Raw genomic sequence first — 21,841 nt, forward strand, 5'->3', positions numbered from 1 at the left:
TAAGATATTTATTGGAAAAGTTTTGATGGATCCTGAAATAAGTCTTTTATTATTCCATGTGCCTTATTTATACAAAATATTTTTTAAATTTTGGATGGTATTTAAACTACTGCATAATTCAATTTTAAATATTGAAATTCGTCACACAAGGTTTATTTGTTGATATTTGTGTTTATGTTTCATTAATGCTGATTAATAATAGATGATGTGTAAATATAAATAGAAAGAGATGAGAGACATACCTTAATGAGAAAGTATGCCAATAACAAACCAAACATCCTCAACCACATTTTTACGGAAAATATTAGTTTGAGGTTTTCATTTCATAATTTTTTCAATGTCACAATTTTCTCAATGTCATAGTTAGTTACATAAAATGTAGTAGTATCATAGTTTTCTCGATGGCATAGTTAGTTAGTAGAATCATAGTTTACTTTTTTACCAAAATACAGGTTGAGATTGACAATTTCAGTAGGTTCACCATAAACAATATGGAGATTTACACCTCTGGACTGAGCATAACTTACTGAAGAACATGTTAAGAATACCAAAAAAAATGATTGGTCTTAATGATAAAAGATCCATAATGTTAGCAGAAGTTCAAATATATTTCTTTGTTTACAGGCCATTTGGTCTTAATGATAAAAGATCCATAATGTTAGCAGAAGTTCAAATATATTTCTTTGTTTACAGGCCATTTGGTCTTAATGATAAAAGATCCATAATGTTAGCAGAAGTTCAAATATATTTCTTTGTTTACAGGCCATTACCACACCAAGTATGGCAGTCAGTCATGTAATGTTAGAGGCTTATAAAAAGTATATTTTGGTAGCACTTATAGTCCATGGAAAGGTAAGTTGAAGAGGAATACTATCCAGTAACAATTTTTTTTTCAAGCTGCCAGTTAGGAATGGAATATAGATTTTGCTTGTTACTTAGTCAAAGACCAAGGTCAAAGTTACTAAAAATATACAAAAATTGTTCAGAAAAGCAGTTCAGGATGCTTAATCAAATACAACATATTGGATTGATCTTTAATTTAGACTTTTGGTCACATATATTGAAAGGAAGATCCTTTTTAATTTTGAAGTAAGTCACTTGGTCAAAGATCAAGGTCCCTGTTAATAAAAATGGAATTGTATAAGACAATATTACTGTCTTAAAACTTGAAAAAAGATCATAGATTGAATTAAACTTTGCCATCAGGTCCCTGTAAGCGTTTTCCTTTTATATGTATGGTGCTGGATATGTGAACTTGCTAACTGAAGGTTCTTTTATTATCTTTCAGGTACCAAATTTACCAAAATATACATCACCTGTTGTTGCTAGATACATTAAGGTAAGTGTTATAAAGTGAAACTTTTTAAGTTCATCAAATACCGGTACATTGATAGATTTTTTTCATAGAAACTATAATTTACATATGACAAATCGGTTATATTACTACAAAAAATACCAGGAATTCACACCAAACAAAACCATGTAAATTGCCACAGGAAATAAATAGTGAAAATTGTTCAATGGATAGAAATAAACTCAAAAGGAAAAATGTAGAGATTGACAGCCACTTGACTGTCTTTTTTAAAGACATACAGATATCCATGGCATGTGTTGGATAAGATTAGTTTTATAGGTCCTGGACATTCTACCTCTTATCATATACCTTATACAGTTATCAGTACATAACAGAAAGATGTGGAGTGAATTTAAAATAGCACTTCAACCAATTTAAAGAAAAACATTTTCAAGAAGATGTTCAAGGGTTGATTGATATAAAAAAAAGTTCAGAAAATTGTAAGCAAGAATTCCCATGCAGTAACTTTTGAATGCAATGAAATTTAATGCAGTTGATTTCCATCTTGTAGAGGTGTATTTCTTGAGGGGTATGATTTCAGATCAGAGTATATTTTTTGGAATGCAATGAAAGTTGGTTGATACAGTTGGGTATACATTTACAATTAATTCTCCATAGGCCGTAATGGTAACGTTTTCCTCCGTTGCTCAGTCCATATCGTTTACTTGAACATGTATGATGGCTCATATCGAAGCTGATACATTTATACATGTCTGGTTAAATTTTCGGGGTGGCAAGTGAGATTACTTTTTTCGCAAATTGATGGACCCCGGAAGATGGTGAAAAATGTCAGTCTCCTCATGAAATAATCCCAAAATTCTGATCATAAAATTCAATGAAAAAATTGTCCTTTCTAATAATTTATTTCAGGTCAAATCTACATCTTTCTTTTCTCATCACACCAGCTCTATAAAACAGTTCTTATTGTTCATTTATGTCCATTTTTAAAATCACAGCATCCACAATTGTATGGCGGACTAATATTTTTTTTAATTACGTCATCTGAGTTCCTCATCTCAAGGTCTATTAGGGATCCTGACCCATATTGAAATTCATACTTCTGATTTTTCCAAATATTTTTATGTGATCTTCATCCGTATAACATTCTGAATAAATCTGTGTATTTTTGTCCATTTCTGAAAAAAAATAAAGTTGTTTTAGCACTATAAGGTAATGACACTTTCGTCGCTATATTCATTTATTTTGAATACAATGTGTTTGTATAATTAATTTCTTCCAGAATACCTTCACTAGTCAAAACAAGGACAAAACTTCTGATTATAACCTTTAATTACAATACACAGACCCTGTTAAAGCATTCTATAAAATTTTCTTGTGCCTTAAAGTGCATTTTGACAGAGAAATTATGCAAAAATGAAGATTTTATAAAAAAACCAACACCAAAATAATTATTCTTACTAGTGGAAATCTGGTATTTAAAACTGTGGAAAGCACTCTTAACTACTTGGAAAGTCATCTTTATCATATAATTAGAGTGCAATATAGTGCAAATTTTCAAAACTTGTCCTTTCACATAATTCTATTTGAGTAAAAAATGTTTTTAACATGTATTTCAGTGAAAACCTTTTATTAGTGAGAAATCCACATGAGGTTTTAAAGGAAACATTGTGACATCACATGTATTATGGCGTCATTAAATAACGACAGATCAAAATAGAGCTAAATATAGTTTGCAGTGTTACGTGAGAAACAGTTGCCGCAAGATTTAACTCGAAATATTGAGTCGAAACGATCTGTAACTAAGCCTTTTCATTTAATACCAAGACCATAGCAACAGTTTTCATATTTGCATATTTTTAACATACCGACTGTAATTTCAATTGCATAAATACCATAAATAAACAATTTAGAGCTTGCCTAATACAGCAAAATGCTTACCAGTTATTCAGGACTTTTTAAAACCTCTAGTTTGCCATCTCAGGTTAAAAAGTAATGATATGTCTGGAACTGAAATAAGACAAAAAAATTACTCAGGCTGTGTTATCATTTGATTTAACCCTTTCGGTGCCAAAGCGACATATATGTCGTTTGGGGGTTGACTGCCGAAGCGACAAATATGTCGTTTGGGGGTTGACTGCCGATGCGACATATATGTCGTTTAATTGGTTTTAATAAAACAATCATATTTTATTTCTTTTTATCTTTTATGCTTTTGATATTCTTATATAATATATACATTGTTGTTTTGAATTCATTATGACGTAATACGTTAAGTATATATGACGTCATAAATGTCAAAAGATCGTCTGTACTGTTCCCGACATAGCTATGGAAGACAGTGACGGTGACATAACAGACATAGTAACTTCGGGCGACGAAGATTCTGACGATGCTGATGTTGAAATGCCAGACAATGCTGCAAGACAGCCTAACCCTTGGTTTTCTGTGGTAGACAAAGAAACGTTTGAGCTAGACGTTAATCGTGATTTCGAAGAACGGATTGGGCCGTGTGGATTTGAAGCCAATTTTTCACCGGTGGATTACTTTGATAAATTTTTGAAAACAGAAGATGATGACTTGATTGATCGCATTGTAGATGAAACAAATAGGTACATTATTGGTTTTATATGTTTCAAATTATAACGTTCTTAATTTTCTTTGAATGTATATTTATATGTTTCCGTAATATAATTGCGGTCTACAAATCAATTTTCAAAGTATTCTAATAATTAAATAACGCTCCAAAAGATAGCAGAGACATTTTTTCACAACATTAATTTAAAAGTTCTTGCTACCCTCCCACCCCCCCCCCCCCCCCCCCTCATCCAACAAAAACACCAGTAATCCTGTATATCCAATAACATATAACTGGTTTTGTCAACAGGTATGCCAACCAGTGCCAAACTACAGAGAATCCAACAAGACATGCCAGATCAAACGAATGGTCACCAGTTAGCTATGCTGAGATGAGAGCCTTTATTGGTCTTGTTCTCGCGATGGGTATCGTAAAGAAATCCTCCATTGAAAGCTATTGGGAAGCGTCTGGTATCTCTGAAACCCCAAATTTCAGGGATGTGATGTCCAGAAATAGATTTCAGGCAATACTGAGATATCTGCATTGCAGCAACAATACAACAGCAGTTCCAAGAGGTCAGCCAGGATACGACCCCCTCCACAAGATAAATCCAGTTGTTGAATTCTTCAATGAAGTGTTCGAACTTAATTATAGGTAAATGTCAACTCAAATATAGAAATATACACAAGCCATTACGCGGTCATGTTTCCATGTTAAAAATAAACATAATTTATTGCTGGAACTGAGACGAATTTTGTCCTAATCATATTTTCCACTGCATACTAACTGTCATTGATTTAACACTGGTACCTCTTGTTTCGGGAAAGATAAGAGTAAAAAAAAATCAATGTAATCAAAATTGTACAATCTGGTTATGTCGTTCATTATAAAATTCTAAAATATACATATTATTTTTTAATGTATTTTTTTTTTAATTGAGACAAGACTTGTTGTAAATAGATTTTACGGATTTTCAGACTATCTCAAAACATAGTTGTGGATGAGAGAATAGTTGGTTTCAAAGGGCGTCATGTTTTGAAACAATACATTTCAAACAAGAAGGCACACAGATGGGGAGCAAAGTTGTTCGTCTTAGCTGAATCCAGAACAGGTTATACCCATCAGATAAATGTGTACAAAGGGAAACGAAATACAGAACGCCATCCCAATGGACAAGGGTAAGTGAAAAAAAGGGGGTGGTAACTCTGGATTTTCAGGTTTAGCGAAAATGCCAAAATAATATCGGCGAGATAATTTTTATGAAAATACCTTATCGGAAAAGAACACGAAAAATATTACTTTAATTGACTCAAATTAACATGATTGTTTCTGTAAATCGATGGCGACTGTATTGCGAATGAATATGACAATCCATGAAAGTAGACCAAAATTTACGCACATCTCCAGGTTTATACAGGGTATAACTTAATGACGCTGTTAATTAAGAAATGCCTACTTCTTATAATCAAGTAAGGCCGAATATAAGACTCGCATATTTAACATTTTGACTTGATAAAAAGTTCTAATTCTTACCTATTTCTATCTAATCGTTTCATTTTGTTATTGTCGGTTTTCCTTTTATTTTTTTTCGTCATGATTATACATGCAATATTTGTGACTGGACAAACACTCAAGCAATCAATCAATTTTTTTTATAGATATAAATCGGTAATGGATTTAGTACGTCCTCATTTTGGCAAAAACCATCATGTAACTATGGATAATTGGTTTTCATCACCTAAACTGATGAACGACCTAAGGAACCGGGGAACAAATGCAACAGGAACTGTAATAGCAAGACGGAAGGGCTTACCTGCAAGTTTTAAAACAGCTCGGCTTCCCAAAGGAAGTGTTGTTGTTAAATCACAGAGAGGTCTTTTGGCTATTTTGTACGTAGATCGGAGAAATGTGACTTTCCTGACAACAAGTGAAAATGCACGGTAAGTTTCTTGTTTTTCAACCCAGCTTTGTCCGATAGGCCAATCCCTATATAATTTGACAATACTTGACTTTTAAAATAAAAAGTTATTAAAATACAACGTTGTCAAAAAAATACTTACATCGTGGAATATATGAAATACTTTCTTACACAATGTCAAAATTAACTATACAACAAAGTACAAGCTTGAAGTAACAGTCATGGCTAATAAAATTATAATATCACCAAAGTAAACATACAATAAAACAAGTCTTACTTAATATACTTTTCAGAACTGTGCGAAAAGTTAATAGTAAAGGTAGAGTTGTGTCTGCTCCAAGTGTTGTCCACAAATACAACCAGACCATGGGCGGTGTCGATCTTGGGGATCAGCTTTTGCTTAAATTTGAGCCACAATTTAAAGGTGTGAAACTCTGGAGAAAAATTCTCTTCAACCTTCTTACTACAGCTACAGGTATGTCTCATCTTAAACATTTGCAAGCTTTTTTAGTTGTCAATTCAAAGCCTAACTAAAAGACTATGTGCTTATGTTCAGTTGCAAATATTTCATGCATTGCCTAGAACAAGGATAAGTTGATATAAGTACCACGTATGATTTTTTTCACTCGTTCCCGTTATCATTTCTTATCTAATTACAAGTATATAGCTTACTGTTTGGTGTGAGCTAATGCTCCGTGTTGAAGGCCGTACTTTGACTTATAATTGTTAACTTTTTATACACTGACTTGGATGGAGAGTTGTCTCTTTGGCACTTATACCACATCTTCTTATTTATATATATGTATATAATAGATTTGCACGGACTTAAACAAATAAACTTGCACTTAATATTTTTTCAGTAAATGCATATATATGCTACAGAAACTGTTTTCTTGTCCAGAGGAAATTAGACCATGTGAAATTTCAAAACGCAGTAGTTCGTGGTTTGATCGGGGATTTTAGAGGAGGCAACAGAAGGAGGGGGAGAAGACCAGACAACATTCCTATTGCAAATGCAATAAGGATGCATTTTCTTGATGTTATTCCTGATGGCAAGAGGCGAAAATGTGTTAAGTGTTCAGGTTATAACAAGTACAGGAAATCCCGTATATCAACATGGTGTTCTGTATGTGGCGTGGGTCTTTGTGTTGGTCGGTGTTTCAGAGAGTTTCATTCATATGGACAGGAAGAGTAAACAGTTGAATTTTGAAATATTATTCATGTAAAATACAGTGCAATAATAAAGGATCTTTTAAAAAGATTTCATGTTGTATTAAACAAATGAGTTAAAAAAAGTCAAGGATTTTTTTTTTCGCTGAAAATTCTTTTGTGTTCTCTAAAAGTTAAAAGAAAAACAAAAAAGATTTATGATTATTTCAAAGCGAAGAAATATTTTTAAAACATTTCTGTGTTTGTTGGTCCTCATTTCATGAAATTCTGTCAACGAACGACTTCGTTTTGATCTTTTGAAAACACGAGTTTTTGTATAAACTTTTGACGTTTTCACAACGACGGCGGCGATATTTTATTTTTATTTGGCTGTAGAACGTCACTCGGTGAAATCTTTATGGTGACGTTTCTAACGTCGGGAATTTGAATTCGGCACCGAAAGGGTTAAACACATAAGTACTATTGAGAGAGAAAAATCTAATTCTTGAAAGTTTAATCACAAAGAAAGACAAATGCTTCTCCCTTGTGGCTTAGTCACCTTCATTTAAACCTTTTATTTTAGAAGCAATGGGTAGTAGCTAACTAGCTTAATAGTTGAATAGGTGCAGAAATATGGTTTTCAAAAAGGTTTGACCCTCCCCCTTTTTCACTGAGAAATGACAATATCTATTGTTTTGCTCAAGCGCATTAAAAATATTAGTTCTTGATTTTCTTAAAACATGTACATGTTTTTTCTGTTTTTTTTGCATATGATATCTACTGACCAGGGGTCAAATCATTGGATAAAAGCACATGCGATGATGTATCTCACTTTACTCGTATGAAGTGTGTTATCTCCCTTGATTATCAGGTATTCCTGTAGACCGAAGTGATAATTACATAACAAAGACTATATTGTGTCATGTTTACTTACAATTTAATAATATTTAAAAGTTGTTTCTTGCCTTTTTCAATATAGTAAACAAATTCCTTTCGGATCTCTCGGAAGTAAACAAAGTGATGATTGTGCCTAAAAAAAGTGTTCAGCCCCGTGCCAGTAATGCATTTTAAAAGCAAAGTTTCATTGAGTTTTTGCTGATCTTTATCAATAATATTTATCTTAAACCATTTATAATAACTAGGTATAAATAAAAAACTACTAACCATCATTTTCGGTGGTGTACAAGGTGAAATCATCCATAAATCAGCCTGAAAACTTCCGGAATTAAGCTTCTAATTTGGGTATACATTTACAATTAATTCTCCATAGGCCGTAATGGTAACGTTTTCCTCCGTTGCTCAGTCCATATCGTTTACTTGAACATGTATGATGGCTCATATCGAAGCTGATACATTTATACATGTCTGGTTAAATTTTCGGGGTGGCAAGTGAGATTACTTTTTTCGCAAATTGATGGACCCCGGAAGATGGTGAAAAATGTCAGTCTCCTCATGAAATAATCCCAAAATTCTGATCATAAAATTCAATGAAAAAATTGTCCTTTCTAATAATTTATTTCAGGTCAAATCTACATCTTTCTTTTCTCATCACACCAGCTCTATAAAACAGTTCTTATTGTTCATTTATGTCCATTTTTAAAATCACAGCATCCACAATTGTATGGCGGACTAATATTTTTTTTAATTACGTCATCTGAGTTCCTCATCTCAAGGTCTATTAGGGATCCTGACCCAGTTGCTGTATTTCATGGACATTTTTTTCAACCATGAGCAATTTGAAGACAGCCTTTTGTTTGTTTGGCATTATAGCCCATGAGACAACTATCAATCATAGACCAACTGATTTATGGATGAAAGCAATTGTAGGTCAAAGTACACTTCAATAATGAGAAACATTAATATTGTATAGTAAGCTATAAAAGCTCCTCCTCATGACAATTAACACTTCATTACATTTTTAGCAATTATTACATAATCAAATCTCTAAATTTAGATACAATTAAGACTAACGGTAAATCATAAAGAGTATCACATAATATGTTATAATACCTTAGCATACTAGCTGTTGCAAAAAGACTTGTTTTTACCATCTATGTACTCTAATGATTTAGCCTTTAAACATTACCCTATTGTTCCTTCGCACTTAAGCAAACAAACAACCATCGTACTTATAAAGCATGAGACACCATCGCACTTAAGCATAGACCATCACACTTTTGAGTACCATTGCACTTTAGAGTCCTAAATATATGATTGGTATTTTATTTAAATTAAAAAGTGGGAATCTGAATTATTTTGTTTGTTTTACAGCCATTATGCCAGCCATATCATGATCTTGCTGCATCTTATACAACCAATAATCCATCAGAGTTACGAAACACTGTGGGTAAACATCAGGAAACGTTTAATAGGGTAGGTAACTCTTGCATTTCATTGCTTAACATACAATTGCATGAAATCACATGCAAGTCATTTCATTTAGTTTCCTTGGTATATATTAATTTTCATATTTGAAATATTTTCTCTTTTGAGGGTATCTAAACTGATTAGTTCATAAATCATGTTCTAAGATTTTTGCAGACTTATTGGGGTTTTGTTAGGTTTTTTTTGGTATTTACACAAAAACAAAGTGTATATTTGTCTTTGATTCTTAAAAAAAGAACTTTATTTCATCCTTAAAGGGAAACTTCGCAAAAAAATCAAAGATTGATATTATGTTCATTCTGTATAAAAATGCTCAAATTCATATATATTAAAGTTTTATTCCGCTAGATAAGCGATCACCATCGATTTTAAATTTAGAGTATCAATTCTCTGCATTCGGCCATTTTGTCTTCTTTCTCGATTAATAACAACGATATGTCTACAAACCACAAAGGAACAAAACGACAGTAACCGATGTAGTCGTAATTGCGTGTCGATATCTTGTCACTCGTACGGTTGTTTTATCCGACTAATAACTTGATACGGAAAATATTCTTATTTTTTTTAATTACCATGGTCTGTTGTTTTTAAACTGTTAATATTGGAATTAGGTAAAAAGTCAAAGTTGAAATCATAAATAAGTGTTCCGTGAAAATTGTTTTCGAAAATCTAATTTGTTCATAATTCTTTAAAGTAATAAACTTTTTTCAAATAAATTCTGATCTTCCCTCATCTGATCACCAGCATGGCTAAAGGTATTACTTCCAAAGGTATTGTGAGGGGTGTGAGGTGACACGTCCAGGTATTCAAGCAATTTCCTGTCGGGCTTGCAAGTTCATGCATCGTTTCACTTCTGCAGGTATTGATCAGTGTACACGGCCCATAACTTATAACTTTCCATTTTGAACTATCAGATGTATAATATACAAGTCTGTCTTACTTGTCATTACTAAACTCATACGCTTGTTTATAAATAACATTTCTGGTGTAAAGAATATTATTCATACAAATATAAATAATACCCCAAAAAATAAGATTTGATGAAAATTTAATTAAAATCTATTTAAATATTTTTTCCAAGGGTGAATTTGGGAAAATGTAATATATACTCGTTGTCAATAGTGAAGGACAGAGTGGAACATACCAGAAATATTGATTTAAAAAATGAACGCACTTGTCGACGATTCGTTTATACGACTGGGTAGAAAGTTACGGAACTATAGCAATTTAAAATATATACATGTATACATTGAACATAAGAAAAAAAAAATATTTTGAATAAATTGGGGTAAAAGTTTTGTAAACAACAATATGTAATCATCGAATGTCGATAGACTATTGTATACCAAAAGAAGAAGAAGAGAACCAATTTGATTTAAATACAGGTCGATGTATAACTTGCTTTGGTTCATCGAAGTTGTGGACATAGTAAAATCACAGATTTATATTTCAATAAGATTGTTCTTGAACAAAGGAAGGAATTCGTCATCACAATTGTTATATATGCCACTGGACGGACACTAATTATAAAAATAAATTGCTTGTCCGCTAAATAGGGGTATTCTTGTCAGATAAAAGACTTTTAGTTATATTAAAAAAATAGGGAAATATGACTTAAATTGGTTCTGTCTTTTTTTTTTAAACATCGTTAAAAAGATGTGTGTCTAAGGTGAACGCCACAAGAACCCTGTAATACTAGTACGAGAGTATAGCATGTAAACATTCCTTTTCAATAATATGGTTGTATTGGAAATCTTTTCATACAGATTGACAACTCATGGTCCTATATGCATGTAATATTTGCCACATGACGCCCATAGTTCTTTCTACCATCATCATCTTATTCTTTAATATTGCTGTTAACATTGATGGTTCACACCCAAACAAAATGGGAGTGATGTACCTTCAGAGCTTCTCCGTGTTATAACTTGTGAATCTTAATATATAGACGAAATTTCGGTATTGAAATGAATCTACATCTCACAAACAGGATGTTTAACTGATAACGATTTTGAGTAATCCCCTAACGAACCAATATAAACGTATGGCAAGATATAACCATGATTGAAGGAATTTAGTTTTTGTCAGACGCAAGAACTCATCACTATCATAAACGTATACGTATATATGCATGCAGTTTCAAATATCAAGAACAAGCGGTCGATGTTGATAGTCTGTTTTCTAACTGTTCAGAGTTAGACATGTCACTTGTTCATTCTTGGAAGCCTTCATATTCCCCGTCCAACGATTGGAACTCTTTCTGGTTGTGTTGACTATATATGCTTGTATGGTTATTCTGTCGATTATTTGTACAACTGGTTGCATTTCCTTTCCCAACAAACAAACTAACGAAACGCTACTAGTCTGCTTTCTCTGGAGCTCATCCTCAATGGCGCTTATACGTCGGGAAACTTGCATGTATACTAATAATGATTGTTTCAAGAACAACGATGTAGGGACGAACTATTCTAATTTCGTCAATATCAGTTATGCATGACTAAAATATAAGTTTTATTACAACAACTGTATTTGGTCTCGAATGTATGTAAACTAAATAATGTGTTTTTATAGACTAGCTCAAATCCTCATCCAAATAATATAATCTATATGTAATAATCGTTTCCTACCACACCGAGATTTAATGCCAAGCGGTAGACATATTTTAGGTACTAATTAAGTAATTAAACGAACAATATTATTGATAACAATAATTAATCATTAATGTGCAAAGATTAAAAAACAACAGTAGTTTTTCTTTATTTGTACGTATTATATTCCGCTTCGGTAGAGTTATCTTCAAATAGTTTCAGATATTAATTAATACATGGGTTTCAAAAGTCTAAATGTAATAATTCTCGTACATTTTTTTGCCTAATAAAGACAATCAAAAAGCTATTTCTAATTTCTAATTTCTAAGTTCCCCTTTTTTATGAGACATAAATCAAGGTGTATATCATTTCGTTCTGACACATGAATTAAGTTTCCCGTCTTTAACCGAAAATTGTTTATTTCTTAGTAAATTAATTTATTTGAATTCAAATAAATAATAGCACCAAATATAAATAAATAATTCCAAGGCGATCTATTTTCATTTGTCACCAACTTGAATATGTATTTTAAATGTGTGTATTAAATGCTCCCTTGTTTTTTAATCCACTGATCCGAATAGACAGTCACATCTGGCAAGGTGTGCCCTAGAGGCGTGGTTAACACGATACCAAAGTGCAAATAACAATTTACCTTTTAACAAGCCATCTACGAATTTTGCCACAGAACCGTGAATACACACATCGTATAAATCTAGTCATAGCAGAGACAGTAAAAGGTCAATAAGAGTACACCAACATATTGTCTTTACAGATTATTGTACTTTAATTTGTTCACCTTATCAGTCCGAAAATGCATTAATTAAAAATAAATTTATAACATTTTGTGTTGTCTAAAAAATTAATTTGAATATATACGTTTAACATAGAAAATTTATCTCATGAATATGTTCAATTGCACGTCTGTGCGTTTTATCTTCTTATTATTGGCTGGTTATTAGATAAAGCAGAAGTCATCAACACGCTTACGATTATGTTAAAATATGATTAAAAACCAAGACTTTTAATGACTGTATTTTAAATCCCGGCATGCAAAAACCAGGAGAAAACGTCACGACCTACAGGAAGTTGTTAATATTTTTTCATTGATTATTGAATTTCTCCTTTATTACTGCAATTATAGCGATAAAACTTTGTGAATATATATATTATGTCATAATGAACATATTTAAACCATAAGTAAAAAATCGCGAATTTTCCCTTTAAGCTTGTGTAAATTAATGGAACTTTTAATATTTTTCATACCATTATTCAGGGTTTTTATTATTAAAAACTAATGTTGTATTTTAACAGGACAGTAACATGGGACTAGTAAAGCAGTGTCTTACATCATTATACAAGAAAAATATACAGAGACTTACAAAGGTTTGTGTTATTGTTATATTTTAGACTTATTATGGTAGATGGTATTAAATAGATATTCATTTGAGTGCACAATCAACTTTGAAGATTGTTCTTTAGATAAAAAAAAGAAAATGACTTAAATATAGATTTCTGTTCTAGAAGTGGAAAGTCCGTGAAACTTTTTGTTATTGATAAAACTTATTATATAAAAAAGAAGATGTGGTATGATTGCCAATGAGACAACTGTCCACAAGAGACCAAAATGACACAGAAATTATCATCTATAGGTCACTGTACGGCCTTCAACAATGAGCAAATCCCAAACAGCATAGTCAGTTATAAAAGGCCCTGAAATGACAATGTAAAACAAATCAAACGAGAAAACTAACGGCCTTATTTATATAAAAAACGAAAAAACAAATATGTAACTCATAAACAAACAACAACAACTGAATAACTGGCTCCTTATTGTTAATTTTATCACCTAAAATAATGAAGTTACAGTCCAAAACTTCTCAAAATATATTTAATCAATTGTATGTATTATTTCAGACATTCTTGACTCTATCCCTGTCTGATATGGCTAGTAGGGTACAGCTATCTGGTCCCAAGGAAGCAGAGAAATATGTTTTACACATGGTGAGTCAGTATATTTTTGGTATACGATTTCTTTTAAGCAATCTGTAGACTTATACCATTGACTCAGGGCCATGCTCTCACGTCAACAGTTTTATTCTAAACATCAAAGAACATCTTAGATTCTTGAGATTGTCATGCTTTAAATGGTATAAAAAACAAAAGGATTGAATTAAACAACTGTCCTATAATGTTCTTCTCATAATCTTCATGTTTTCATATTTCCCTTGACTTGTGTGCGTGTTTTTAACAACACAGAAAATCAGAATTTAGCAGTATTTATATTTAGTGTTTTTATAGATTTAGAAACACGTCAGAGGGAATTCTCCAGTTTTGATAACATGCAAGAGTTCTCTGAATTCTGATCGATAAATCTATTTCTGTCATATAAGAACTGAAGTGGAGTTTTCTTATATGTCACCGTTATGAAACTGATATTTAATATTGTACTTCCATAAAGAAATGGAGGTCGTTTAATTAACATTTAATTTACATCCTTGCTACAAATCACAAGTCTAGGGTTTGTTTAAGTTAGTATGTGCATGCGTATAGTTTTCTTGACTTGAAGGGGTATCAGATTGAATGGTTTCTCTGGATTCCCCACTCCATTGATTAATTTGAAACTCACAAGATCCTTTCTATGTCTGTCTGCTATTGAGGGTTATTGTTGTTGCATAATTTTAAATCATATGCATCATTTAAATTAAGATAAATGTAGTCCACAATGTAAAGGTGTAACTAGAACACCCCTTCAGCAAAAATGGAGTCTTCCATATTATCGCTTTGGGTTGTCTCCCTTCTGTAAGTAACTTTCGTCAAACGACGATGCGTCGAGAAAAATTAATTGGTTCTGTCGATAGACATTGTATTATATTAAAACTGATCGCAATTTAAACAGAGGGATGTGTACGGAAAGGATTCATGCCCACTGACCCAAGGAAATTAAATATTTAAAGCGTTAGGAATGGGGATCCACCTAGAATTCACGTAGGAAAATAGGTGATAAGGTACGAAGTGAAATACCTTCTCTCACTCTTAGTGACTGCTGTGGAAAGTAAACTTGGAATTGATAGTACAATAATAAAACACTTTGTTCATACACTTGTATCGAGGATTGGCTATTTTTAAAGTTGAATAACTTTTCAGATTACGTAAATTACATTTTACTAGCATTTTACATGTGCAGTTGAATTATTTTTGAAAATAATACTAATTTAATACATGTATCAATGAAAACAATGGCAATCGTATCCCTCAGAGCAATCTGCTCCTTGATTATGTCATTATAACAGATTTAGAAATTAAATTTTTCAAAAGCATTTTTTTTGTTGATATCACCATTAACATTGTTTACTGTTGATTTGTTTATATTTGTGGATTGAGGAAAAATAGTACTTTAATGGATATTTGAGGCATGATTTAAAGAAGATGTGAGTCAATGAGAAAGCAACCAAATTACACAAATACTCAAAAGACATCTAGTTAGATTTCAACATGGGTAATTGTGAAATTTAAGCAGGTATAACTATAATATTGCTGCATGAATAAATACTATAAAATGAAAATGATCAATAAAATTTTAACAGATTTTATGAGGAAGATTTTTTTCAATTTTTTAAAATGAAAATAAATATCAAAATTTTATGTACCGTATTTAATCATCTAATAAAATTTGCTATATGTATATCATAATTTTTTTGATTTTGACTCTTTAGATTGAAGATGGAGAAATATATGCCACGATAAATCAAAAAGATGGAATGGTTCGTTTTCATGACAACCCTGAACAATATAAAAGTGCAGCAATGTTACAGCAATTAGACAAAGAGGTAAAAACCTAATCTTGATAAGATTTTGATGAAAATTTGAAAGGTGGCAGGAAAGGAGGCTTTATGCATGAAATTAAACTGTATAGGTCAAAGGAAAAGGTTTCTCATTTGAATTATTTTTGCATACATCAACACAAGTAGTATTGTGTAAATAAATGATGCTTTGAATATCCACTTTTATTTAAAGAAAAACATATCAATCATCCATTAAAAATAATTATGAGTAGTCTTTATTTCAATTTGATCAAAGAAATTGACCATTATACAATCAAAATTTCTTTTTCCAGCTAGATATACTTTTTCTTTGTAGATGCAAAAATGTATCCAGTTAGATGAAAAGTTGAAGGAAATGGATAGAGAAATAGCAGTAAATCCTCAATTTGTACAAAAGGTAACACATATGTAACTACAGTCCAGATCAGGGCTTCCAAAAAATATTTGAGCCAGCCGGACATTTTATATCTGATCCTGATTTTAATCCCTTACGACTAAGTCACTAAAGGCAATTATTGTAATCAGATGGCCATCCCAATTATTGACATTTATATATCTGGCTGCCTTATACTCTTTATTTGTGAAAAATGCCATTGTCAAAAACTTTACTTTCGTTTTGAAAATCACATTTTTCTAAAACCAGATGTTGACTTGACAATGGTAAAACATGGACCAGAAACGGATATGTAAAATCCGTGTATGTTTACAAAGCACGACTGGGAAAGAAGCTCTTTCCACATTATTTCTTCAACAAAACACTTGAAATAAATGTTAGATACAGGTATCAATGATAATTTTAACGTTTTTGAAGAAATGTAGGATGCATAATTAAATTTCCCACCTGCGCACATGCGCACACATGTTCTAGTTCATACTATGTAGTTCTGACGATTTTTCATTTAAAACTTTTTAAATTTTTCATCAAATTATGTTTATAACGTATTTCTTATAAATTTAATCTTTTGGAATAAATCAATTAGATACAATTTTATGTCAAACCGCTGAAATGTAACAAAATAATTGTGAATAGGCGGATCAATTTATACGATGTCCGGTACTGAAAATAGTTTACCTGTCACCTGAACAGGTAGATTTTAGCTGCCCAACAACTATTAGCCTTGATTAAAGTTAGAAAGTATTGAAGTAGGTGTTGTTTTGATAGTAATTTCACTTTTATGACTGGAAATATGTGGCTGTTAAAGGCAAAAGGTTGGGTCAAAAAGATCGCGATTTATGTTAAAATGACTGTCTCACAAGAAAGCCTTGAAAACTAAAAAGTATATGACCATTTCATGCTTTACCATGCCAGACTTTTACCGGAAATTATACAATTGTCCGAAATATATGACCGTTTTGGAAGCCTTGGTACAGATCTTTCTGTCATAATATTGTGTAATGTTGTTTATTATAGTAAATTTGAGTGTGATGATGTGCAAGTATGCTTCAGTAGATACCAGTTTCATGGACACTTAAAAAGAAATTTATATTAATATGGCTTAAATGAAAAAATATATGTGACTTTTCAGTTAAGCTGACTCATATTTCTCTGAATGTTATATCTAGAAAACATATTATTCTATTCATACACTTTTTTCAATGGGAATTAAAAAACAGATTTTCAATCAAGTGACTCTCATCCAAAAGGTTATCAGGAACAATTTTCATATTTTCAAAATGTGTTTATAGAGGCTTCCACATTGACACCTGTTGAGTTTTGTGCTTACATTTTAATGATTTAGTACTTTAGTTGTTGTCACATTTCAGAGTTCACCAAGCAATGATGACAACCTATGTTAATTTTTAAGGTCATGTTGAGTTATGTATATACATTTAGTAACATAGTTTGTTGTTATATTTCAGAGTTCATCAAGCCATGATGACGACCTGCCAGGCAGCTCCTCTAAAATACAGGGATATTGATGATAGCTTAAGTGTGGCAATAACTTTACAAAGTGCTGGATCTTATTTGAACATTTAAACACAGGAGATTTTTGTGAACTGTGATAGTGACACTGATGCCATTGGAATATTTGTATTACCATAAAATTAATTAAAGAAAATTGCAGTCAATAAAGTTATATATAACCAGAGTGCACATGCTGAAATGTCTTGCCTTGTTTACTAACCATTGATATGATGTTGAAAGTCTTAAATATAAAGCTTTACTACAACTATCATACACTTCACATGATACAGAAAATGAAGTCAAGGTCAGATAAACAAAACTGGAAATACACCTTACAATCATTCCATACACCAAAAATACTTTAAATATACTGTAAATTCAAAAATTAATGCGAGGTTTTTATTATTTCGAATAATGCGACAGAGTTGTAAACGCAATAATTTTAACTCGCATTTTGAAATGTTTTATATGAATTAAACAGGATTTTTCTCAAAATCGTAAAAATAAAAATGGCATTTAAGTCTAAAATAACAAAATTGCAATGATAAATGCACGCAACAATTTCTGAATTTACAGTAGTTGACCAATTGCTCATCCAAGAAACCAACTTACCCAGGAAAACTTAACATTGATTAATGAACCATGAAATTAAGGCCAAGGTCAGATGAACCCTGCCAGACTGACATGTTCACCTTACAATCATAACATACTTCTTAGAAACAAACAAAACCAGGAAAACTTAAGATTGACAAAGAACCATGAAAATGAAGTCGTGGTCAGATGATAATTCCTAGACAGACACATACAACTTACAATCATTCCAAACACCCCAAATATAGTAGATCTATTGTTAAAAGTATAAGAAAAACAGACCAAAAAAATCAAAATTTGACATCGAGTAGTAAAAACCAGGTTAAGGTGAAATTAAACATGACAGACTGAAATGTGTATCAAAAAATATTTTCATATACCAAATACACTTGACCTATTGTGTTCAGTATAAGAACAAGACCAAAACACAAAAACTTACTTAAACCACTGAACCATGTTTATGAGTTCAAGGTCAGATGACACCTGCCAGATGGACATATTCACCTTAAAATCATATACAACAAATACAGTAGATATATTGCATACAGTATTAGAAAAACAAACCAAAATACAACCAGATGCTCCGCAGAGGTTGAACCCTGAACGGTTGGGGCAAGTATGGACACAACATTCAAGCTGGATTCAGCTCTAAATTTGGATTGTGATTAAATAGTTGACACAGAATGAATGTGGTCTTATACACTTAAATTTGTTTTGCCTTTGAGCAATTCACTATGCTGTTGAATATTAATCCTCTCAAAAAAATGTTTGAAGAAATTTTCTTTTTATTTATGAAATCTGAAATGAGAAAAATTGACCCCCCCCCCCTCCCCAATTTTTTTTTCACATCCCCCTTTCCTTTATTCCAAAACCGATTTCAATTCAAATTTCTAATGGAGTTTGCAACAATAACTACTCATTTAAATACATCATAAATTATTAAAATGTAAAAAAAAGTGCTTGTTATCACTGAATGGTAAAGATTGTTTTAATTTATCAGTTGGTAGTAAAAGTGAATATACATTGTATATTGTATAAAACAATGATTTAAGTTGATTCAACTACTATTCTGGACAAAGAAAGATAACTCCAATTGAAATTTCTTGCTATTGCACAATATTGTGCAATTACATATTTCTTGCTATTGTGCAATGCTGTGCAATTGAAAATAATTGCTATTGCACAATACTGTGCAATTGAAGATTTCTTGCTATTGCGCAATATTGTGCAATTGAAAATTTCTTGCTATTGCACAATACTGTGCAATTGAAGATGTCTTGCTATTGCTGAGTACTATGCAATTGAAAATTTCTTGCTATTGCACAATACTTAATATAATAATTTTGGATCAACTTGAAAACTGGGCCCATAATCAAAAATCTAAGTATTCAATTTTTGTTAAAATCAAACTAAGTTAAATTTTGGACCCTTTGGACTTTGATGTAGACCAATTTGAAAACAGGACCAAAAATTAAGAATCTACATACACAGTTAGATTCGGCATATCAAAGAACCCCAATTATTCAATTTTTGATGAAATCAAACAAAGTTTAATTTTGGACCCTTTGGGCCCCTTATTCCTATGTTATGGTGCGAAAACCAAGAAAAATGCTTATTAGGGCCCCTTTTTGGCCCCTTATTCCTAAACTTTTGGGACCTCAACTCCCAAAATCAATCCTAACCTTCCTTTTGTGGTCATAAACCTTGTGTTTAAATTTCATTAATTTCTATTTACTTAAACTAAATTTATTGTGCGAAAACCAAGAATAATGCTTATTTGGGCCCTTTTTTGGCCCCTAATTCCTAAACTGTAGGAATTAAAACTCCCAAAATCAATCCCAACCTTTCTTTTGTCGTCATAAACCTTGTGTCAAAATTTCATAGATTTCTTGACACTTAAACTAAAGTTATAGTGCGAAAACCAAGAAAATGCTTATTTGGGCCCTTTTTGGCCCCTTATTCCTAAAATGTTGGGACCAAAACTCTCAAAATCAATCCCAACCTTCCTTTTGTGGTCATAAACCTTGTGTTAAAATTTCATAGATTTCTATTCACTTTTACTAAAGTTAGAGTGCGAAAACTAATAGTATTCGGACGACTCAGACGATGACGCCAATGTGATAGCAATATACGACCGAAAAATTTTCAATTTTTGCGGTCGTATAAAAACTTTACTATAACCACTGAACAAATGAAAATGAGGTCAAGGACAGATAACACCTACCAGTTGGACATGCACACCTTACAGTCCTTCCATGCATCAAATATAGTAGACCTATTGCATACAGTATAAGAAAACCAAACCAAAACAAAAACTTTACTATAACCACTAAACAATGAAAATGAGGTCAAGGACAGACAACACCTGCAAGTTGGACATGTACACCTAACAATCATTCCCTACACCAAATATAGACCAATTGCTTATAATATCTGAGCTATGGATTTAACCACAAAAACCTTAAACTTTAAACTTAAACTTAACCTTGTTCACCTATCCATGAAAGGATGTTAAGGTCAAGTGAAAACAGATTAACAGGCATGAGGACCTTGCAAGAGGGTAGTAATGCCCTTTACCATCAGGTGTCAAACTGTCATTTTCAGATACCGTTAGCGTCAAATTGATTAAATTTTTACCGTGATTCGTCAAACTATCCTTATCATTATTCGTCAAAATCAGTCAATTTTATTATCATCTAAAAGAAAGTGTACATTTTATCGTCATGCATAAAAAGTTACGGTTAATGCTTTTGGCAAGAATTTTTACCCTGATTTGTCATGGAGGTACCCCCATTACCACCCTCTTACAAGGTACACACATACCAAATATAGTTATTCTATTACTTATAATAAGAGAGATATAGTCACTGAACCATGTAAATGAGGACATTATGGACATATGACAGACGGAAACTTCATAACATAAGGCATCTACATACAAAGTATGAAGGATCAAGGTCTTCTACCTTCGGAAATATCAAGCTTTTTTAAAGAGGTAAGCTAATGCCACTGCCGGATCACTATCCCTTTGTCCATCTCCCTGCGACAGAGTCTGAATAATTTCTTTTGTTACTCAGAACAAAATGCTGCAGATTATAGGATATCAGCGTATAAGACAACCTTCAAATTTGCAACATAAAATCTCATAATTTCAGCATGTTTTGCATTAGACTAAACAGAAGTGTGAATATAGTAGAGATTAGAAAAAGAGATATACCAGTAATAAGACACAAACGTTATATGATATGACCAGTCAACAAATTTCTTATTCCTAATGCCTAAGTGGCAAAATGGGCCAGACACTTGGTCACAATACACCAATGCAGTTTATTACCTGTTTTAAGGCTTTTTTCCTGAACAAACAAAAGTACTGCAAAGCCAAGCACCCTTTCAAATTTCAACAAGATTTAATAGCATTGTAACTAGAATGGCAACTTTGAATCTTAACTTAATATTCCGCATCATAAGCTATAGGATCTAATATGATTATGTATATATAACAGTAAATATAAACCAGATGCTCCGCAGGGCGTAGCTTTATACGACCGCAGAGGTTGAACCCTGAACGGTTGGGGCAAGTATGGACACAACAT

At 32.0% G+C, this 21,841-nt stretch overlaps 2 protein-coding genes and 1 long non-coding RNA gene across 3 annotated transcripts in view; 2 read left to right on the top strand and 1 right to left on the bottom strand.

Moving 5' to 3' along the window:
* The window catches only part of LOC139487684 (COP9 signalosome complex subunit 3-like), a 29,406-nt gene extending 11,550 nt beyond the window's left edge, over positions 1-17,856 (top strand). The window contains exons 8-15 of the mRNA XM_071272654.1: positions 763-852; positions 1,289-1,339; positions 9,229-9,330; positions 13,242-13,313; positions 13,845-13,931; positions 15,644-15,757; positions 16,068-16,148; positions 17,612-17,856. Of these exons, the coding sequence (XP_071128755.1) occupies positions 763-852; positions 1,289-1,339; positions 9,229-9,330; positions 13,242-13,313; positions 13,845-13,931; positions 15,644-15,757; positions 16,068-16,148; positions 17,612-17,671 (657 nt within the window). The 3' untranslated portion in view covers positions 17,672-17,856. The remainder of the gene's footprint in view (positions 1-762; positions 853-1,288; positions 1,340-9,228; positions 9,331-13,241; positions 13,314-13,844; positions 13,932-15,643; positions 15,758-16,067; positions 16,149-17,611) is intronic.
* On the bottom strand, positions 1,934-8,647 carry LOC139487685 (uncharacterized). Its single transcript, XR_011655855.1, has 3 exons — positions 8,122-8,647; positions 3,254-3,322; positions 1,934-2,490 (listed from the first exon to the last, which is right to left on the bottom strand). It is a non-coding gene; the product is annotated as an uncharacterized lncRNA (long non-coding RNA).
* Positions 3,523-7,069, top strand: LOC139487683 (piggyBac transposable element-derived protein 4-like). The gene is made up of 6 exons (XM_071272653.1): positions 3,523-3,924; positions 4,200-4,544; positions 4,868-5,068; positions 5,549-5,830; positions 6,102-6,283; positions 6,669-7,069. The coding sequence occupies exons 1-6, from the start codon at positions 3,644-3,646 to the stop codon at positions 7,001-7,003; spliced, it is 1,626 nt and encodes a 541-aa protein (XP_071128754.1). The 5' UTR covers positions 3,523-3,643; the 3' UTR covers positions 7,004-7,069.
* Positions 17,857-21,841: the final 3,985 nt, after the last annotated feature.

This window comes from Mytilus edulis, chromosome 9, assembly GCF_963676685.1.
Source record: "Mytilus edulis chromosome 9, xbMytEdul2.2, whole genome shotgun sequence".
Taxonomy (NCBI): domain Eukaryota; kingdom Metazoa; phylum Mollusca; class Bivalvia; order Mytilida; family Mytilidae; genus Mytilus; species Mytilus edulis.